General features: G+C 39.8%; 1 protein-coding gene across 1 annotated transcript in view; it reads left to right on the plus strand.

Moving 5' to 3' along the window:
• Positions 1–20656, plus strand: part of LOC122808673 (CD209 antigen-like protein E) — a 1434655-nt gene extending 1413999 nt beyond the window's left edge. The window contains exon 6 of the mRNA XM_044079651.1: positions 20206–20656. Within this exon, the coding sequence (XP_043935586.1) occupies positions 20206–20350 (145 nt within the window). The 3' untranslated portion in view covers positions 20351–20656. The remainder of the gene's footprint in view (positions 1–20205) is intronic.
• Positions 20657–22481: the final 1825 nt, after the last annotated feature.

Here is a 22481-nt window from a genome sequence, read left to right on the forward strand (position 1 = left end):
ATTACTCTTTGTGAGGTATGTCTGTGTCATTTCCAGTTGCTGTAGATGTCTTGTGAGATACATACCACATGGTGCATTGCACTCTATAATGGGCTTTATGTGTGATGAGTAGAGGGGAATACTGACCTATATTTCCCTGGATGACACACCTTTTGTGATGAGGTGTGCCATGTAGACAGATTACATGACTAGTGTGGCACTGTGATTATCAAAGGGGAGACTACTGTCCACTTGTGTCCCATGGTCTCTTATCACACCTTTGGTGTTAAGTAGACTACCACCTATGTGGTAGTTCATGGGTACGGAGTTTTTGCCAGTAGGGATGCCAGTGCAGTTTCAACATTGAGCTTGAGTCCATGGCTTTGTCACCAGGCATCTGTCGCAGTAAATATGACACTGTCTCTCTCTCTCTCTATATATATATATATATATATATATATATATATATATATATATATATATATATATATACACACTTGCATATAAATATAAACATCCATTGGTGTACATATACATATACATATAGGCACATATACAGTCCACCTTTCATGGTGGGAATATCAATTATGCGACGGTTACGAGGTCTACTGTTATGTAATAATATTGCACAGTGTTGTGCGGAATGCATTGAAGGTGTTCTTAGCCCATGTAGCTTTAGCAGGCCTCACTGGCTACAACACTGCAAACCTGACAAATCATACCCACAGTGTTTAACCACCACATGTCATATAACAGCACTGTATGCTGTCTTGTTTGCCATACATTACAACCTACATAGAAATATGCACATAACAACCTTGACCAACATATATATGTCCACCCTTCACAAACAGTTTCAGTATGCCCTTGCTCTATGCACATGTACAGATGCTAATATATCTGACACAGACAGATCTCTCTGTATGTGTGTGCCATACACACACAAGGTCCACACTGTTGTAAGTCCGTGGACCTCATGGCTGACCTGTTGGGACTTGCTGCAACATGAACAGGTGTCACATGTGCACACACAGTAATATTAAAGGGTGTATATATAGCTGCAAATGCTAGATTAGCATACTAGCCTGGTACCGCTGTTGCCAATGCTACGCTACACGTTAATATGACTATCATGCATTTGTTATTCTGTCACATCCATGTTTATATAACTGTATGCGCTACTCCCCCAAACAGCCATTGTACACACTACTGTACAGAACACAGAGAACATGGATCAGATGCTTGACATTTAATGCTGAACTACATATGTCACAGTCATATCCCACTGCACACAACTACACACTAATTTCTCCATGGCAGTAGTTATGCAGGACATCTGTGCATAGATACGTACTGCTGCCACATATGGATGATTCAAAGTATGTAGAGTACTCTTCAAAAATATCTACTACATGCCAGTAAATACATATCTGTTACATACCTTTCCTTTGTATGCATTTGTATTTGTAAGTTCCGTGTGTTTAGTATTTTATATATACATATATATATATATATATATATATATATATATATATATATATATATATCTTTTTTTTTAATATATACATATTTTTTTTACTATCTTAATTTTTTTTTTTTGCTGTTGCTGTTGGTGTCTATCTGTCTGTCTGTCTGTGTGTGTCTCTGTGTGTGTGTGTGTCTCTCTCACTCTCTCTCTCTCTCCGTGGCTGCAATGAAATGATTGCATGTGTGGACAGCAAGTACAGCCTGCTTTTATAGGTATCTGCACATGTGCATGTGATGGCCTCTGCACCAATTGGTGGCCACCATTTGGTAATTGCATGCAGCCTGCTGTGTGGTAATTGCAGTACTCACTGTCACAGCTACCCAATGCTATAAATTGCTAGGTCAGGTAGGCATAGCCCTTTCAGCTTTCCAAAGTGGGGCCCATGCTTGTTTGCTGTGGACACCGTTGTGTAAGTCAGAAGGTTGGTATACTTCTTATATCTGAAGCTAGGGGTGTAGCCAGTGATTTGAATGTTGTACTCAGACCTGAATGTTGCCACTTCCAGTACACAGTTGATAGTGTGGAATTGTACTCACCACTACAAATGCTAACACAAGATACATGGGAGTATGTAGTTTATGTTCTACTTATACAATTAGCTGCCATACATACATAGTTTTTGAGATGTTTTCATTTGGCACATGAACTGTTTGGGAACTGCTATACTGTAGATATTAATGTACTCACTTCTGCACAGTTTGTGCTTTTTATTTTGTTGACATTATCACAGGATGCTCATAAAAACTGAACAATTCCAGTACTGAGTATGCCTACCTACATCCTTGTTGGACCCTGAACACAGAGATATTTTGTACGTTTGGGTGGGAATTGTCCTGCTATGATACTGTGTGGGGGTTGTAAAGTGCTGCTGTAACATTATTTACTGCTAGAATAGCTGGTTCTGTTATCACAGTCATGTAATGCAATTCCACAACAACTGCTGGTAAAGTTTCATAGAGCAGGTTTTGTGTTATGGCATTCCTATCTTTCCTTTACATTCACTCATTCTGATGCATGCTATGTATATTTCAGCAACAACTTGCTATATATGTACTGTGGCTTAGTGGTACTTCATGCAGTTTAGTGTATCAAAGGTCCGGGGTTTGAGACTGACAGTGGTGTTTTATTTTGCTGCTGAGCAGAACAATGGCCCTCATATGCAGGTTGACTAAGACACTTTTAAGCAGTTGTAAGTGGGTTTGCGTGGGTTTGTGTGACGCTTAGCGATACTTAGCTAAGCGCACAAATGCACACACTCGCGCAAACCCGCTAACTACTGGTTAAAAGTGCTTACTCTCGCTAACCCCTGCGCTAATTTCTTTGAAAGAAAAGAAAATGGGGAGATAGGAAAGTGGTGAAAAAGGGGCACAAAGAGGGTAAGACAGTAGGGAAAACAGATAGGGATGTGCAGGACGGGTGTAGGGAAGGTCCATAGCTGCCCATTTCTTTAACAGCAACAGCTGTGCATATACTAAGAATTTGGAGGGAATTTTGAAACCTTCAACCCCTGAGAGAGGGGTGAGGACAACAAAGTATGTTGTACTGCCAATTAAATTTCAGTTTATCTGTCCAGCGGACATGTGTGCAAAATGGGCAGCTATGTAATTTTTTTGTGGGAGCAGATTGCCCTTTTTTTTTTCAGGTGAGAGTGGAATGTGGGGTAGGGGAAGTAGGTATATTTGGGGAGGTAGGTTGGGGAGGTAAACAGACAAGACAAACAAGATGAATACAGGGGCGGAATATGACACATGGGGTGGGTGAACACCAGTGACAGGGAAGGATGTTTGGAAATCGCAAGCCCATGAGCCCACAGATGGCAACAGTGGAACTGAGATCCCCACCCATGGGCAATCACCACTGCACCTTCACAGCCCAGAGAGTGGCTGTGCTGGGGGCTGCATAGGAGGGGCAGGCTCACCCATGAGTCACGCCACTCTTGCCTCGAGCTGGCTTAGAGGATCAGCGACTGAACGCTGGATCTCCCTATGCACCACAGCCTGAACCTTTTGGAGGGTGATAGGTGGCCCTCCTCTGGCCATGCTTGCATGGGGGGGACGAGCCCCATCCCCTGCAGTGTTTCCACCTGAAGGTGGCACAGAGCCAATGGAGGAGGAGGTCCCAGGCTGGGCACTGGACCTGCTGGTGCCAGGTGCCATCGCCAGCTGAGGTGGGACAGGTGGGTCCCATACGTTCTATGTTTAGGAGGATTTAATGACAATATGGGTTGGTAACAGCCAACAGCATTCCAAATTAGTTGTAACAGCATGCAGTAATATTCCCATTAACCCAACACACCAGAGTTCCAACAGTTGAACAGCAAGCATAACACATGCATATATAGAACAACAGAGGACATTCCAACAGCATGCAGGATTGATTGGTGGCAACAGGCCACCAAGATTGTGGTATTTGAACAGGGCACATGCATCAAAGTAAATGCAGATATTTATAAACCAATAGGACATATGTCCCAACAAATGTTTTGAGATTAGACATACCCATTGAGGTGTGGAATTGCATTGTTTATGCACATACAGTAGGGTGTAAAAAGATACCTCCATTAACATCTTATATGTACTTATAGTTTACACTACATTCCTATTGACTGCAGGTGTATATCCCCTACATTTATTATTACACTAGGCAAAGTCCATTACATTGTGAAATGGGTTTGGCTAGTTCCTTATATACCTGACCTGTATCTGATGTACAAACTGTCCAGGATGCAGATATTACTGCTACGTATTTATATATTTTTTTATATTTATATATCTACATATCTGGATGTGTTCAGGTAACATTATCAGTTATATTTCTACAGCCCCCTACATTTCTAGCAGCACACTGATATTTCTGGGGAACACATTAACAAGCTACTCATGTGCCAGATTTACCTATGCATGCCAGCCATTAACCAACAGTTGAAGACTGCATATATGCTTCACAGTTACTGGCACTCCCTTCATCCACTTTATATGGGCCTGCCCAACTGTGGGTTGACAGCGCTTAATACAACAGTACTATTTATATAATGCAAGAGTACAACAACATTTCAAAGTAAGTGACATGGACACACTCCAGGAATTATACCTTTATTAATTACATTACACACTTTTCTAGAGGCTCTCTCATTTATTTGATATTACAGTGCATGCAGAAGACTTATTCAAGATGTATTATACCTTTATTAATGGGTTATAACACTCTTTTTCAGGCTCTCTCGCTTATTTTATATAACAGTACATGCAGAGATATTATTCAGGACTTTTTATACCTTTATTATTGGGCTACAACACTTTTTTCAGGCTCTTTTGCTTATTTTATATAACAATACATGCAGAATAATTACTAACCTGCCTGATGGCACAGCCTTAGCAGCCTATCTGCATAGGCTTGCTGATTCGCAGCATAAACACCTGCAGCTGTGAAGTAAATGAAGGGATATTGAGGCATACCTATTCATAATATACACTACAATAGCAATTCTTACATACTCCATTCCATGGCAACCTACTCAGTAGTGGGGCATTATCATTCCCACGGGCCTCCTTTTTCCATTGGTTCAGTTGGTCCTGCTTGCATCTCTTCAGGTCTGCATGGTGGTGTCTGACCTGCTCACCAGTCCGAGTGACGCCTGTGGCACTGGTGAGATCATGTGCTAGATGGTTCCAGGCTTCCGCTTTGTACTCAGTGCCTTGGAACTGGCCCTGCAGGAGTCTTGCATCATGATGATGGACAAGGAGCCAAACCATCACTTTTGACTCCTCAATGCCCCACCGTTGCGTTCAAAAATGAGAGCCCTCTCCAGCACCGGCCATTCTGACTGCAGATGGGAGCTACAACCAGTTATGGCAATTATTCCCACCTATGGAGCTTAAATATGCCGCATTTCCCACACTTATTTGTGATTGGCCGGTTTTGAAAATTCTGAGCTGAGTGCACACCTGCTTAGCACTGAGTAAACTTTGATTAATATGTATATGTATGATGACAGTGTATGAGCAGCAAAAGCTGTCATGGCTTAGTGGTTCAGTGCTGTGATTATGGTGCACAGTATCCCGGGATCGAAGCCTGTCATTGTTTTTTATTTTACTACTGGCCTGACCGGCTAGGAGGTGTGGCTATGTTTAGCCGACTTTGCTCAACTTTGCCCAATGTTGCTCTACGTTGCTCTACGTTGCCTGATGTTGCGCTAGTTGGTGCCATGCACAGCTACATGCAATTCCATTATGCTTGTTAAAGCAGTGCTTAGCTATGGGCAATTATTCTTAAATGTGCTTAATACTGGTAAACGTTGCTTAGCAGTGCTTCACATTGCTTAAGATAGGTTACTTATGCATTCATTAGTATGCATGATCGTTTCACCTTCTTATATATATTTAAAATATCGTTCACTACTACATAGGCCATTTCAGTGCATTTTAATAAAATTTAAAAGGTAAATGTCAGGAATTATTTTTATGCACAGATTCCCTACAGAAAATGGAAAGGGGAGTGGTCGGACTTGAACCGGGAAGGTTTGTGCGAAGGCTCTACCACTACACTATTGCTTTTTGGCTTAATTTGCATATAAGTGGTTTATTATCCTCTTCGATGTCTAAACTGCTAACTGTAGCTAAACAATAGGCAAACCCTCGCACACAAGTGCAAATACGGGCAGCTATATCGGGAGTAATAAAATAAAATTGTTTTACATTTTATTTAATTTGTACAGGTGTTTTGAATGTGGGCGAGTGTGGTGTTGGGGGTATACGCATTTGAGCGGACTCACTCATATCTGCTGACATTAGCAGATTTAGGCACTTGCAGGGGCATGGATATTTGGACTGCTCGGCAGTCTGACACGACCCCTGCACTCCTACACGCTCCGTGTTAGCCTTGGAGTTGAGTCAGAGCACCCTCATGAATATGCATGGCGCGCTGACATCATACTCTTAGGCTGCCATTCCCGAGTAAGACTTAGTTAGTCTTAACCGGAGGATTACTGAATCCCTCCCTATATCTTTTATAACATTCACGCTAATGTAAAACCTACTATTCTATCAGCTTTCTAAGTTTTTAAGTACAATACTTAAAACTGTCCCTATTCTGCACCTTTGTCACCCCCCCATTATTTATGACTTTGTCCAGATTTATTGCTCTTAGAGGTTGAGAGGTATGTTGTCATTTCTTTATATGCTCTCCCCATTTTGTCTTTGTCTTAGAGAGATAACATACCCATGCTGTTTACCCATAATATATGCATTCTGTCTTGTAAATCTTTTTGTGAAAAGCTCACATTCCAAATCATTCTAATATTTATTTTCATAACCATATTTCTCTGTAAGCTTGTTGTTTGTGTTTTCTTTCTATTATGTCTGCTGTTTCCAATGGATCTTGCAGTTATGTCTAGAACCATTAATTTCTGTTTCTGGTCTTTAAAAAAATGAAAATCACCAGTCCACATGTCTTTAGAATTTATATAAAAATAAGGTTCAACCCTTTTTTAAGTTTTTCAATAATTTAGGGTCATTGAGGATAAATGACTCCTACCCTGAAATGATGTCCTTCATATATAATATTAGTATGTTAGTACTCAATGTTGTCTCTTTTTTCATCATAATAAAACCATTGTTTTACCACCTTTTTTCTTAGAAATCACCATTACCTCCTGAATATTCTGCATTTCCCAAATTCCAGACTGAAAGTCTTCCTTACCCATGTTAAAAACATTCATAGCTATGTACTAGGCTAACATCCACTTAGGTCTTTTTAAACCTAACCATGCATCACAAATCTCTGACAAATTCTGGTACCCTTGGTAAGTGTAATCTGTGCCTTGGGACATGAAATATTTATAAGCAGGAGCCTTGGAGATTAAGCATTTACAGGCTGCCTGTGTCCATTAGACATACAGGTGCCAAATCATGGATGAATTTCCTGTTCCTCATCCTATTTTCCACATTATACTTGAATTAGGTTAGGAAAGAATGCTACTTTACACTGATTGGGAGCCTGCTCCAGAGAAGGGGTAGTCTCTGGGATACATACTTGTCTCTCAAACAGGTCCTGTTTATATCACAGGCACTATTCAAGTATTTAGAATGAGTAATTCTGGTGCTGTTTGTTTTACAGATATGTAGGAGTTCCATCAGAGTGGGCTCTGATAATGCCTTGTACGTCAGGTATATATATCCCCCTCAAGAGCTTGTAGGAGGCAGCATACAGGGATAGGGCTTTTGAGATGGTCTGCATAGGACATATTATTTACACCCAGTGTTTTTAGTGAGGAGCATCTGTGGATGTTCCAGCTGTTGGCTGCGCCTGGTTAGTTACATATCAAAGGAGACATTGTACTCAATGATAGGTCGAATTAATGACAAATACAGTGGAACAATGACATCCTTGGATCTAAATACCATACCTTTGATTTTAAGTTTCACAACACAGAATGATTTACTGACTACCACAGGAACATGATGGTCAAAAGCTAGATTAATGTTAATGTGTGTCTGCAAGTCACAGACTGCTGGTTTGACTCTTAGGGGTGTGCTGTCTATATGATAGTTACAAGGGGTGTCTGATTTCTCAAAGGATGTTATTATGAAATTCTTGGCATTTAGCTTTAGTCCATGGTTCTGACACCAGTCACTTGCGTGTGACAGCCCTTCTTGGAGAACATTAATGTCAGTGGGGGATTCTATGAGTCCTCCTAATTTGTAATTGTCTGCAAAATTGGTCAGCCAAAGGCTCTTAACATTGGACTTGATTTCAGAGAAGTAGATGCCAAAAAAGGGTGGTCTAAGGACTGATCCCTGAGAGACTGCACTGGTCACTGGCATGTTTGTAGTGGTGCACTCCCCAATTCTATCTTCCTGGGTCCTGTCTGTGAGCCAGCTGGCTATCCACTGGGTAAGATAAGGATTTATACCTAATCTCTTAAGTTTGTCAATGCCTAAGTTGGGTATTGCGTTAAATGCTTCGCCAGGTCAAGGGAGGCAGCGTAAACTGTTTTACTCTCATCCATAGCTTTGATGACCTTCTCAATGATCTCCACCAAGTTGAATCGGCATGTCCTGCCCTTGGCAAAACCAAACTTGGTTGGGTCCAGTATCTGGAGGTTTTCTATGTCATTATTAACCGTTACCATGGCAATTCTTTCAATAGTTTTCCATATCAGACTAGTGAGAATTATGGGTCTGTAGTTTCTGGGGTCTGTAGATGGCCCACCTTTGTGCAGAGGGATGATGGCTGCTGTTCTCCATTCATAGGACACAAAGTCTGTTCAGAGGTTTAGGTTAAATAGTGATTCCTGAGAATCTGATAGGTCATGTTTCATGCTATTTAGAAGGCAGTTTGGATATTGTTGGGGTTCAACGATACATCTCCTAATTTTTGCCATGATTTTGTTCTTTTTGTTATATATCCTACTGATGCTGTGATTCCACCAGGGTGGCTTGTTTTCTGAGTTATTTCTGTACTTATTCCTGATGGGTACAGCTTACTGAGTGCAGCTATTAACATGCCTGTATTTTATTTCTTCTTTTATAATTATCTGTACCTGTAAGCACATAACCCCTGTTAGATAATCACTATTGTCTTCTCAGCTCACTCATTAATCTGTTTCAGTTATCTGAAAGAATTTTAATGATGACACTTCTTATCCATTGCCCCTCTTCTTTTTCTTTACTGTCTTTTCATTTTCAATTTTCTCTATGTAGTCAACTTCATCTATCAACCCTTCCTTCCCATATCCCCTTCTTATCTCTATAAATTATCAGTGGAATTATTGACTTTTTTCTCATGAAGCACTGTTTTCATTTTCTTGCCTACTCTTTTTGGTTTTACTAAATTCATTTCTTCCATTACTTCTTCTTCTTGTCCTCAGCTTTATTACGCTGTACATTTTCTTTCCTCTACTACCTTCTGCTCCACTTATTTAGTCTCACATTCCTTTACTACATTTCTGTAGTTAATCCAATGGCATCTTTTCAGCCCACATTGATTAAACACCGGGTTTCTTATGATCCATTTTCCAGACTGTTTACATTTTTGTCTGGTTTATATTTTCACCACGTGCCCTGTTTATTCACAAACAATAACATCATTCTAGCTTCCCTCCATTCCCTTGATTTGCAGTACAATGTCTTGTAAATGAATTATATTTGATCCTTCTGTTTTAAAATCCTGAAAAGATCCCATTCAAAAGTTCAAGTCCGACTTGCATTCAAAGCCATTTTAAAGTGCCTAGTTTCTGTTAGTTTTACATTATATTTTCATTATAATAATGCAAAAACATCTTCTCTTTCTTATTTGTAATGTCCTTCTTAAATCACAAAAATCACTCCATGTATTTTCTTCTTTTTTTCAAAATAAAATTTGTAAAGATGTCCAGTGTCCCAAGGTTTTCAAAAAAATATTAAAAATCATTTGATTCTTAGGTAATACAATGACTAACATCATGCACTTGAGCAGTCACTGTTTTTCTTTCAATCTTTTTTCCAAAACTAATAATAACGGTACACTAGTAACATTCCACAGAACCTTAAGGAAGATTAATTATGTCATCCGGGTATCTCATTGCTTATATTACCAGTTCTAACTACATGCATGCATTTTCAGCCTATTGACAGTTTATGGTCCGTATTCTCTCTATGTCTTCTCCATGTAATCTCTCATCATGCTGTGACACTTCTATTGTAACTGGTTGAATCAAAGGTGTCTGACTCCTTCTGTATATGCTTTTTATGATCACATGGTCACTTTTGGCAGTCACAATAGTGTTCATGCCTTCTTCTGCAACTCACAAGATTATCACCACTCAAAATATTTTTTTTTATTTTACTTTACTCTCTAAGGTCTTTTTACTGATCTAACTTTAATGGTTCTGCAGTTTACAAACTACTGATTTAAAATTTTAAAAAGGAAAGAGCTGAGGAAACTCGTTAGTTTCCTATCCAAAATTTCTGTAGTTGATATGGTTACCACCCTTTATCAGCCCTGTTAATAGACCATACCTTGTGAGATAGAGTTTGTCAACAGAAATCATGCTTTCAGACTGCAGGCCTCAGTAAGACCACACAATGAGTATCGCATGCATTTCTGGAGGCTATAAAATGAAAATAGACATCAGTCTGATGGAAAAAATCCAGCAGAAAGTGAATGGAAAGATCAATGAAATGGAGGCCAGGGATGAGACCAGAAGAGGTCAAGGCTGACATGATATTGTTGTTGCACAAGACTGTAACTAGAAGATGTGAAGGCCTTATCATGAGCATTAATAACAGAGGAGGGAGTAGTGGACTCAGGCAGCAGGTAATAAGTACTGGGGGCTCATAATACTAGATTATAAAGAATAGGTTGTAAACTCATAGAAAGGACTAGAAAAATTGGTGATGGAAATAAAGAAAGTGAAGGAAGATGGAGGGTAGGAGTGGATGTGGAATGTTAAATGCACTTGAAAGGCAGTCTTGATAGGCTTATTGTACACCAAGCAAATATAATGCAATGTAGCATATGATGCTATCAAAAACTCATGAATTCTTAGAAGGGTGTACACTGAGAAACCAGATGGTTCCTTTTTACTAAAGTTTACTGTTTTTGAGGTTATTTTTTCCCACTTATTTTATATGGCCTACCAACTTGTTAGAGTCATACTGGGAATTGAAGGTGAATTAATGTTCTCTCCAACTTTCCATGATTTCTTATGCCCATCTAGTCCTACAATGATTATAGAGAGAGAGAGAGAGAGAGAATGTAGTATTATTTTGGATGCAGTCTTCAGTTCTCCCTTCTGAGGTTACATTTACAAAATTCGCATGTAATTCTTTTTATATTGCCCAATGCTTCTATTTTAAGATGTGGTACAGTTTTCTGGGAGATGTCATATGTCTAGTCTGGAAAATATTTTCTTCCACATTTTTTTTATATGGAAGACTTTTTTCAAACAGTGAGATAGATGCAGTGGTTCTCATATTCATGGATTGACGATACAATGTAGAGTTAGGTCCATATGGGGTTGCTGTTGTACAGATGGTTAGATGACAGGATAGGCATTATTTATTTATTTTATTTTATTTTACATTTGTTAACCGGGAAAGTCCGACTTGGAACAAAGCCAATTTTCAGCAGAGGCCTGGGGAGAAAGGCTCCAAATGCATGTCTTTGGAACATGGGAGGAAACCGGAGCACCTGGAAAAATGCAGGGAGGACATGCAGACTCCACACAGAAGGCACCCCAGCCAAGAATTGAACTGGAGAACCTCTTGCTGTGAGGCAACAACGCTACCACTGCACCACTGCACTGTCCACATATAATAACATCTTCTTTCCTGTTCCAAAAGATGCTATTCTGTATGATAAGCTAAACATTTTGTGTTGTTCTGGTTGCCTGGTGCAGAATGGAGAAAGAGAATGACCAGGCTAGTGAATCTTTATGCCCTCTAGCAGTTGTTAGGCATTTCGTAAGGGTCATAGGAAATAGGTTCTCCAAGTCTTTGCATATATTTAGTTATTAAGAGAAATGGTTTCTGTTCATTCATTTTATTATATTTGTTTGACATTTGATTACTGGGAAAGTCTGATTGGGTACAGAGTTCCCATTTTCAGCAGATGCCCGGGAGAAAAGCTCCACGTACATACATTTCCTTAAGGTATGCAATGAAATAAAAATAGGCAAACCATAAAATCATATGTCAAGCAACAAGATACAGTGAAAACAGACAAACACTTATTTTAGAAACTTAACAGGTATACAAGGAATCTTCATAGACAATGCAAGAACAATATATGTAGAAGAGATAAGCTATAGAGAATATGTGGACATAAGATTACAATGCAAACATGGAGGTGGTAGTGGGTAGTAAGACGGTAGTTAGTAGGTAGTTAGTGAACAGAAATGAAGAAGAGGAAGAATAGACAGTAATTTGAATAAAGTGTAAAGGCTGCCATCCCAGCCACATAGAATTTTGTAAATAATTCTATGTCATTTGTGATTATCAGTAATATGATTTGCATGCTTGTCTTACAAATGTAAGAAAACTATATGGTCTGTACTGAGCTTCAAGAGTGTAACCACAGTGCACCCTGCTGGAAAAGAGCAGAAATGTGTATAAACTACATGCCTATGCAAAAGTATGTGTTGATGGTAAAGGCTGGACCATACAGAGATAACTTGCAAACGCTAAGAAAATAAGTAAAGAGTTTTACGATGTGCTATAAAGTTAGTTTATCTCAGCTAAGACACAGGATGTCTAGTGCTAGGGGTTTATTTCTATTGTCTTGAGACAGAGAAAATTACTAAGTTTCATTTGTAAAGTGTTTTTGTATGTACTTGGTGATACTGTATAGGCCACTCCTAAATAACCTTAAAAGTTCTGGTCACACTTACCATTTGGATAACAGTAACATTGCACAGTAGAATTGGTAACCCTTTGGTAAGGGCCTTATAGTAGCTGATAAGTAAGGGTGGTTGGTGGCCGTGATTACTACCATATAGTCTGGGCAGAAGGTGGCATAGCTACTGAACCTGTGCCAGGCTTCCCCAGGAGTGTCTGTGTGTTTGCAGATGCATCAAATCTCAACGTGTGTGTGTGTGTGTGTGTGTGTGTGTGTGTGTGTGTGTGTGTGTGTGTGTGTGTGTGTGTGTGTGTGTGTGTGTGTGTGTCAGCTACTTGGGCAGGGACACGAAGCACTGTTTGGACAGAGAAGGTGCTGGAGGTTCTGGCTTGACCACTTGGCTGAGATCTGAACCCTATAGCTGTACCAGTGGGGAGTCTTATTGGGTATCTGCAGAAAGAGAGAGAAACCAGCCCCAAACTTACTGTGATCTCTGTGTGCTCTTAAGGGAAATTGTACTTTACTGTGTGCGTACTTAGCATCCTCCCAATGTGCATGTTCCTCACTGGTATTAGTGGTGAGGATTGAGGCTCCTAGATTACTGGGCCAGTACAGGGGCATCTCATATTAATTGCTGGCATCCACATCAAATATTAATTGGTTGAAAGTGGTGAGATAGCCACATCATATATTAATTGGCTTATAGTGGTGTGGATATTGAATTACTGTAGCGTGTGTACATAGTAATAACTGAAGGTGATTGTACTCTTAATCAGCCAAGCAGTGAACATTCAGAGTTCATATCACAATTGTTTCATTTCTTTTGTTAGCTTAGTTAGTCAGGGAGAGCAGGCAAACATGTCAGCAGAGGAGTATGGCAAGCTGACAATGAGCCAGTTGGCTAAGATGTGCCAGGCTAAAGGACTGGTACTTACCAACCTAACTAAGGCAGACATGATTGCAGCTTTAGTCACAGCTCCATCAGAGAATAGCAACCAGGAGGATGATCAGCCTCGCTGTGGAGATGTACAACTCCCAGAGAATGGACAGCTCAACCTTTCCACGGAGGACTTAAAAATCCATCTGGAGTTAAAGAGACTTGGTCTGGAGGCCAAGCATTTGGAAATAGAAGCAGCAGAGAGACTGAGATGCCTGCAGGCTGAGGAGAATGAAAAACTGCTATGCCTGGATGCTGAAGAGAAGGAGAGGCAGAGGCAACATGAAAAGGAGATGATGACTCTTCACCAGAGTCATGCAGGTAATGGGGAAGGGAGTAACCAAACCCCAAAGCAACAAAGGCCAGTGGCCAGTAAATTTCTTCCACAATTCACGGGGGGGGGGGTAATTTTTACAGTTTCTTTCATATGTTTGAGAGGGTATGTAAACAGTATGATGCTGACCATGGGTTCTGGGTATGATTCCTGACCCCCTTACTCCATGGTAAAGCTGTAACTCTTCTTTCCAAACTGTCTGATAATGACTGTTTAAATTATAATGTTGTAAAGAACTGTTTGCTAGAATTTTTTAAGTTAACACATGAAGCTTATAGGAAAAAACTTTTGTGAGCATAGATGCAAGGCAGATGAAAGTGTGTGTGAATATGTTGCTGAACTAAACACTTATTTTCATAGATGGGTGAGTGAATGTCAGGTAACCACTTTTGAAGGGCTGGCAGACCTTTTGGTGAGGGAACAAGCCCTGAGCACTTTGCTTGATGACATGAGGATCTGTTTAGCTGATAGACAATGTGCTACTCTAGATGAGTTGGGAAATAAGGGAGACCTATACATAGCAAGCAGGGCAACCATGCACATGAAAGGGACACCCAGTGCTGTTCATGGGTCTAAGGGAACCCATGGTGGGCAGCCCAGACTAGACTACTCTAACAAAATCTGCCAGTAGCAGGGGAAGCCACTAGTCCTGGTACACATCCAGGACCTAGGGTTAAATGTTTTAAATGCAACCAGTTGGGCCATATAGCATACAGATGTCCACAGAGGCAAGGTGGGGAACAAAAGTTGGGAGAGCCAGTAAGTGGGAGTGACAAAATGCCAACAGTAGGTTGTCTTGAGATAACAAGGGTAACAAACTACCACCCTGTAGATATCCTGATAGGGAATGATTTTGATAATGCAGTACTGTGTATTCATGCAGTTACATGTAGTCAGGCTTGGAGGCATGCATGTCTGTCTGATAGCCTGGGGGAGACCCAGACAGACCACACACATGCAGCCAGGACTGGTGATGTGGTTACTTCAGGGTAGAAGCTACCCTGTAGCAGTGAGACTGAAGGTGAGCCACAACTACTTGTGAGTACTGATGTTCCCTTGGACAGAGTGACTGCAAGGGTAGAGGTGAGTAGTAGTACCCAGGCTGACCCTGAGGCACTGCTGTCAGAGGATACCTGACTTCCTGTGGAAGGGGAGCTGGGAAGAGTTACAAAGAGAGAGTTGAGACAGGCTCAGCTCTCAGATTCTACATTACAAGGCCTGAGAGAGGTAGCTAGTGAGGCACCTGATTCTCAAGGTAAGTGGGAATCTGTATGCTCGGACAAAGGATTACTGAATAGAGAGTGGGCCCCTGAGGGAGGGCTAGAGAGTGAGAGAATACAGCAGTTGGTACTGGCCAGAGCCTTGGCACTTCTAGCAATTGCCCATGATATTCCCTTTGTAGGTCATATGGGCATAAAATGTACAAAGTGATGTATTATACAGAACTTCTATTGGCCTGGGATTTCCAGAGATGTAACAGGGTACTGCAGGACCTGTGAGCAGTGCCAACAGGTAGGCAAGGCAGGAAACAAGGTGACAGCTCCTTTGATGCCTTTCTCTCTGATTGAGGAGCCATTTCATAGGGTAGCTATGGATATTCTGGTGCCTCTGAGTACCCCAAGTTACACAGAGAAAAAGTATATCCTAGTGATAGTAGGTTATGCTAAAAGATACCCTGATGCAGTGGCTCTGTCCTCCATTGACGCAGAAAAGGTAGCAAATGTTTTGTTAGAGATTTTCAGCAGGATAGGTTCCCAAAAGAAATGCTGACTGACAGAGGTGCCAATTTCATGTCAGACATGCTGACTTGTCTGTGGAAGTACTGTGGGGTGAAGCATGTAAAGCCCACCCCAGTATCATCCCCAGACTAATGGTTTTGTTGAGAGGTTAAACTTACACTCAAGATGACGCTATGGGCATTTGCAGACCCATTTAAGATGGACTGGGACACATATTTGCCCCATCTGTTGTTTGTGTACAGAGAGGTTCCCCAGGAATCCACAGGTTTTTCACCCTTTGAGTTGTTTTATGGGCATAGGGTGAGGGGACCTCTAGATTTAATTCGAGATGAGTGGGAGGGTGAGTGTGAATTCCACAAGGATTCTGTTGTGGCATATGTTCTAAACTTCAGGGCAGTGCTCAGGGAACTCATGGGCTTGGCCCAGGTGAGCCTGGCAGAAGCCCAACAGCAGAAAAAGGTCTGGTATGATAGGAATGCTCGAGCTAGAGAGTATGCTGTAGGGAAGCAGGTAATGGTTCTCATTCTTGTCAGACGCAACAAGCTGCAGGCAGCTTGGTAGGGATCCTACAAGATGGTAAGGAAGGTCAGTGGTGTTAACTACATAGTGGATCTGCTAGGAAGGAGGCAGGGGAACAAACTGTAGCATGTTAACATGATGATACCTTACCATGATAGGGAGGCCCTTGTGCTGAGTACTTGCAGTGGAATGCTGGAGGAATCTGAGGGAGATCGGGTGCCTGATCTCCTCAGTGAGGCTCAGATTGACACCTTAGTGGGAGGGATAACATGTCCCAGAAGCTATCCCCTACCCAGGTTCGAGAAATCCGAGCAGTGTTATAGGAGTTTGGGGACATGTTCACTGATAAACCAGAGTGCACCCACCTGGTGCAGCACCATGTGGATACAGGACCCCAAAGGCCTATTAAGCAGGCCCCTTATAGGGTGTCTGAGAGAGTCAGACTCTGAGGGAGGAGATACAAGAACTAGGGGTAATTCCGGAGTACAGCAATCCCTGGGCCTCCACAGTGCTGCTGGTACCAAAGAAGGATGGCAGCACCAGGTTCTATGTGGACTACAGGAAATTAAATAGTCACACAGAGTCAGATGCTTACCGCATGCCTAGGACAGATGAAGCCCTAGAGCAGCTGGGTGGAGCTAAGTATCTTACCACCATTGATCTCACCAATGGTTACTGGCAGGTGCACTTGACTCCCAGTGCTAGAGAGAGGTCAGCCTTTGTGACTCCTTTTGGCTTGTATGAGTTCACAACTATGCCTTTTGGGATGAAAAATGCTCCAGCGACTTTCCAGAGGCTGGAAGATCATATCCTAGCAGGAGCAGGAGATTTTGCCCTTAGTGGTGAGAACTGAGGCTCCTTGATTACTGGGCCAGTGCAGGGGTGTCACATATGGGATAGTTAAAAAGTCATATGATATTAGAAATATAAGATAGTAGAAAAATTAGTTATAGGAAGAAGGGAGAGGGGTGTGAGGAAAGGAGAGGGGTGTGAGGAAGAAAGGAGATCAGAGTGAGAAGAGAGAATATTGTGAAATTAGAGAGGTGTAGCTGGAGTGAGAGGAAACTAGGATGGAAGGATGTAAATAGACAAGACTGGTAGTATGTGAATAAGAAAGACAGTGAGGTAAAGTGATGAATGTAATGATACTTCTGCATGGAAGAGTGATGAGTTAATAGTTTAACCTGGATTTGTGTATGAGCAGGAGCGCGAATCCTTCAGGAATTGCTTTATACCATGAATCTTTCAAAACATACTTTATACTATGAATCCTTCAGGAATTGCTTTAATTTATATTTGAGGGTAAGGAGGTTAAAAGTTGTTTTGATATCTGTAGGTAGGTTATACCAAGCTTCTACCACAGAGTATGAATAGAGGCTTTGGCTGGCAGATTTATTTGGTTAAATTGTTTCTCTTCTGATCTGAAGCAAATTTTGGGAAAGTAGGTAAGAAGAAGAAAATTTAGTGCAGGACAAGAAGTAGGTTTGTAAATGTTTTTGGCAGTTATAAGTTGAATATAGTTGAGATGGAGTGGTAATTCAAGCCATTTGAGATACTGGGGGGAAGAATGGTGGTGAGTTTGATATGAACTGCAGGTTACAAATTTTATTATTGGTTATTATGTTTTATTATTGTTATATTCTACTGCAACTCTACTGCAATATTTTGCTTTGGTTACTTTATTATTAGTATTACTGGTGCAATATTATTTAATATAACAGGATTCAAGTTTTGTTTTCATTGTGGTGTTTAGGTTGCTGAAAAATGATGCACCATTAAGGAGTGATGGTATTAAGTAAGAATTTGCAAGTTTTGATTTGGTAGATGTGTTCAAATATTGTTTATGCTGATACAACTTTCCTAGCTTTTGATTATTTTTTATTTTAGTCTGACATCTATTATTGTACCTAAAAGTTTTGTAGGGGGTATTACTTCCATCTGTGTATTATTTAGAGACTGGATCTTAAAGCTTGATTTGTCAAAAAATATGATTTAGTAGTGAAGAAAATTATTTTTTAAGGGTTAAATAGTAGTTGGAAATTTGTGAGCCAAGATTCAATAGTAGAGAAAGCTGTTTAGGTTAGTTGTTATAAGTTCTTCAAGTTGCTTGAAATACAGATAGTAAAATTGTCTGCATATTGTATTAGGGAGCCTTGACAGAACAAAGTCTGATTATTGCTAAAGACACTGAAAAGGACAGAACCAAGAAGAGACCCTTGGGGTACAACAATATTATTGGATAGGTATGGTTATAAGGGGCCATGCCAGTTCACGGATCGCTGTATGTTGGACAGATAGCTTGAGAGCCATTTAACAGAGGAGGGGGAGAGTCCAAGAGTAGCCAGTTGATGTAGTAGTTTACGATGGGATACAGTATCAAATACACTGGAGAGGTCTAGAAATATGGAGGGGACATGTTTACCAGAGTCTCTAGCTTTGTGGATATTGTCTATAAATGAAAGTAAAGCTGTTGAAGAACTATGAGATGGTCTGAAAGCATGTTGTATTGAGTATTTCATTTAGGAGAAGATGCTTAAGAAGTTGTTTGTGGGCACAGTTTTCTAAAAGTGCTAGCTAGCATTGATCTTCTTGCTTCATTTTTCAGAAGAGATACAGGAAGTTATAGCCCCCCCCCATGCTGGGTACAGATAATGATCAGCTGTCAGGGGATGTAGTTCAGTCTGTCTCCCCTAGATATATAAGGGGGGTTTGCCTGGAGGAACTTGCACTTCTCCTTCTTATCCCCCCTAAAATTTCACTGGTGTTACCCAGATCCCCCTAATAGCTACTCCCACATTTCTTTCTTATTTCCTGAGGTACTTTATCAGTATTATTCAGATACCCTTACATCCATTACAGGTACATGGATTCCAGTCCTGCTTCCACAGGATATATAAGGGTGCCCCTTGGAGGTACCTGCATTTTTGTTACTTTTCCCATAAGAGGCTTCATCAGTGTTACTCCTCTACCCCTGGTCATTGTTGGAAGTTTATGGACTCAGTTTCAGGGGTCTGGCAGAATATCACTTTAAGGTATTCCTTATGTCATGCTTTGTAAGATTAAAAAATAATAAAAAAGCTTGTAGGATGATATAGCAGCAGGGCAGTGTTATGCATAGATATTTGTAACATACTTCTGTTATTAGTCCTTCTTTTATGTAGCTTTTTTACTTTGTTAAGAAAATGTGCTATTTGCAGGCAGAGACAGGAAGCCTCCATACTCCAGATGAAGATGTACTATTGCTGAAAAATAATGAATAAAATGATACAGGTTATCTAAAAGCTTCTACTACAGTATTGCCAACATTTATCTTATTTTGCGGTTTTACCACAAAAAAGGACAAACATGAGTGGTAGGCAATAAAACCGCCAGCTGTATTGCTATCAAAAAATTATGTGATGCATTTTTTTGTTTATTCATTTTCCTACCAAGATGACACAAGAGGTAGCATAACTTTCCTGAATGTGTCTCCCCTGGAACTGCTATTAAATGCCTGCACTGAAAAAAAATGCCTATTATAGAAAAATACAGTAATACCTCAGTTGTTCTTTCAGATGTAAAGGTGGTTTGAAAAGGGTAGTATAGAAAATGTGTACTTTTGTAATAAGTTCTATGTACTGACTTTATTCTCACCATTTTATCATTTTACCTTTTAGACATCATAGACCGGTTCAAGTTTTCCAGCTCTTCTTTGTTGAATTCCCTTCCTTTCCCTTTTATGAAAAGATAAAATAATGGTTTAAGATGAGAAGAAAGTGATACAAATATAATATTAATGTAGCTGACATTAAATAATTTGAGCTTATTGACTTAATTTAATAATTCATGAAAAGTAACTTTTTTTTCCATTAAGGTACTGGTACAAGAGTCAGCCTAATGGTCAGCCTCTTGACGAAGATTGTGCAGTAATATACCTGGATGGATCATGGCATGATTTCCCCTGTGATAGCAAATTTGCATGGATCTGTGAGAGACCGGCCTATACATGCTTTTCTTAAGGATACCTTTGAATGAGAGCAGCAAAAGCTTCAGCTGGACATTCTAATAGTGGACTCTCTGTACTGCAGAAGAAAATAACGTTACATAGAAAAATGCATTATCTAGCATTCCCTTGCTAATCAGTTTTGCTTATATTTGTCGTAATATCAAAAATAAGCTAGTGTCCAGTTTCATTTCACACATTAAGTAGTAAATTTCAATACAACTTTTAGTATCAAAATAAGCATTGCTTATATCTGCATTTCATCGTCCTTTGTAAAAACTATTAAGTTTAATACATTCAGAAGTAAAAGAATTTACAAATGCCTGATGTGTCTCTTGCAGTAATTGCCTTGGTGTAACTACTTGCCTAAGCAGGTGTCATGCTTCTCCACCAACACCTAGAAATGTGAAGAAGGTGATGCAATTTGATGCTAATATGAATTAAGACTTGGTCTCTGATTTTTGAAATTATGCATACTTTCAATGTTAAAATATTCAGAGGAGACATACAGACAAAGCAAAGTCATAAAACGGCATAATGCATGAATTTCAAAACTGTCTTTTAAGCAGTCACAGGGAATGGTAAGGTTTGTTTCTTTGATATGTATTGAGACAAAAGAAAGGGTAACTATATGCAAACCTAGTATATATAAATTATACGTTACACAAATGCTGCATATAATATAGCTTGATAAAATATGTTAATGCAAAGCATGTCAAACTGTCATGGTATTGCTCTACTTTATACATCTATATATTAACTGTCTTTCTATCCATCTATCTTTATACCTACCTACCTATGTATATATTTTAATTTGTTTACTAAACATACTTCATAGACAAGGTGCTTGTTAAAGCCATGACAAGGAAGCATTATCTGGTTTTGTTACTTACTGTGAGACTCATAGTATGCAAGTGAGAAATGAATCAGTTAATCCCAGGACTAGAGTGTGAAACTCATTAGCAAATAAATACCTTGGCAATCTGTTCTTCTCTGACAGATTTATGGAACTGACTCAAAGTTCCTAATATAGTCATAAATAAAATGTAGAATGAAATGAGAAATATAGATCACATTTGCTTGGAATGCTTTGTCTACATACTTATTTGCAAAAATAGTTAAATTAAAAAGTAAAAAGTGTCCAAAAGTAATCATCAGGCTATCTTTTATTACCAATCATTAAGATTATAGTGCTACCTCCCCTTACATTTCTAAATTTGTTCATCATTTGCAAACCTGCAACAATTATGAGAAAAATGTTAAAAAGTGCCCTGCATTAAATATTAGCTGTTTATGTGATACTTCCTGTAACCAAAGGTATAGGGTTTGATTCCTTCTACCTCCATTAGCCTTTTAAGTGACTGTGGGAAAATCATTAAACCCAGCAGTACTCCTAGGTCTCCATGAAAAGGGATACTTATATCTAGTGGAAACCATGTAAAGCAACATGAATAGCAATTCTGTTTACATTAGAGCTCAGCTGGTTAGCGTGTTTGCATGGACTGCCACAATGATCAGCAGGGCTTAACATATAAAAGTTCTCAGAGCTTTCAATCACTTACATTTATTTATTTATTTATTTGCAGTTGTTTAACCAGGATAGTCCATTGGGCCAAAAGAACCTGTTTTCAATGGAGTCCTGGGGAGAAAAGCTCCACACACAGATTACAAAAAGATTACAGTGGTTAACATTTTAACAATTCTGGTTAAAAAACAGAACAAAAAATACTGAGATTACTGTCTAAAATAGAAGGGATTTTTTTTTTTTTTTTTTTTTAGGGGAACATTGCTCTAGTAGGATTACGAGTAAGTAGTTAGATGCAGTAGGCTTAGAATTTGCTAGATGCAAATAAGTAATTTGCTAGATGCAAATAAGAAGTTGTTTACTAGAAGCAAGTATGAATTTACTATCTGGAATTTGTGAGATGGAAAACTGTAGGAATTGGGTAACAGGTTATGAGGGATGGGAGCAGGAGCATTCCCATGTGGATTTTAGATGTGAGTGGAGTGATTTTTTAAAGTATGGGATGCTAGTGATGGTACGAATGGAGGGAGGGAGTTCCATAGGCATGCTAGAGAAAAGGACAGGAAGTTTAGTCCGGGGGGGGTGAAGGGGTCTGTAAACTTCTATTAGGTTTTGATTGGTT

This window comes from Protopterus annectens, chromosome 8.part0 (assembly GCF_019279795.1).
Source record: "Protopterus annectens isolate FY-2018-M chromosome 8.part0, PAN1.0, whole genome shotgun sequence".
Classification (NCBI taxonomy): domain Eukaryota; kingdom Metazoa; phylum Chordata; order Ceratodontiformes; family Protopteridae; genus Protopterus; species Protopterus annectens.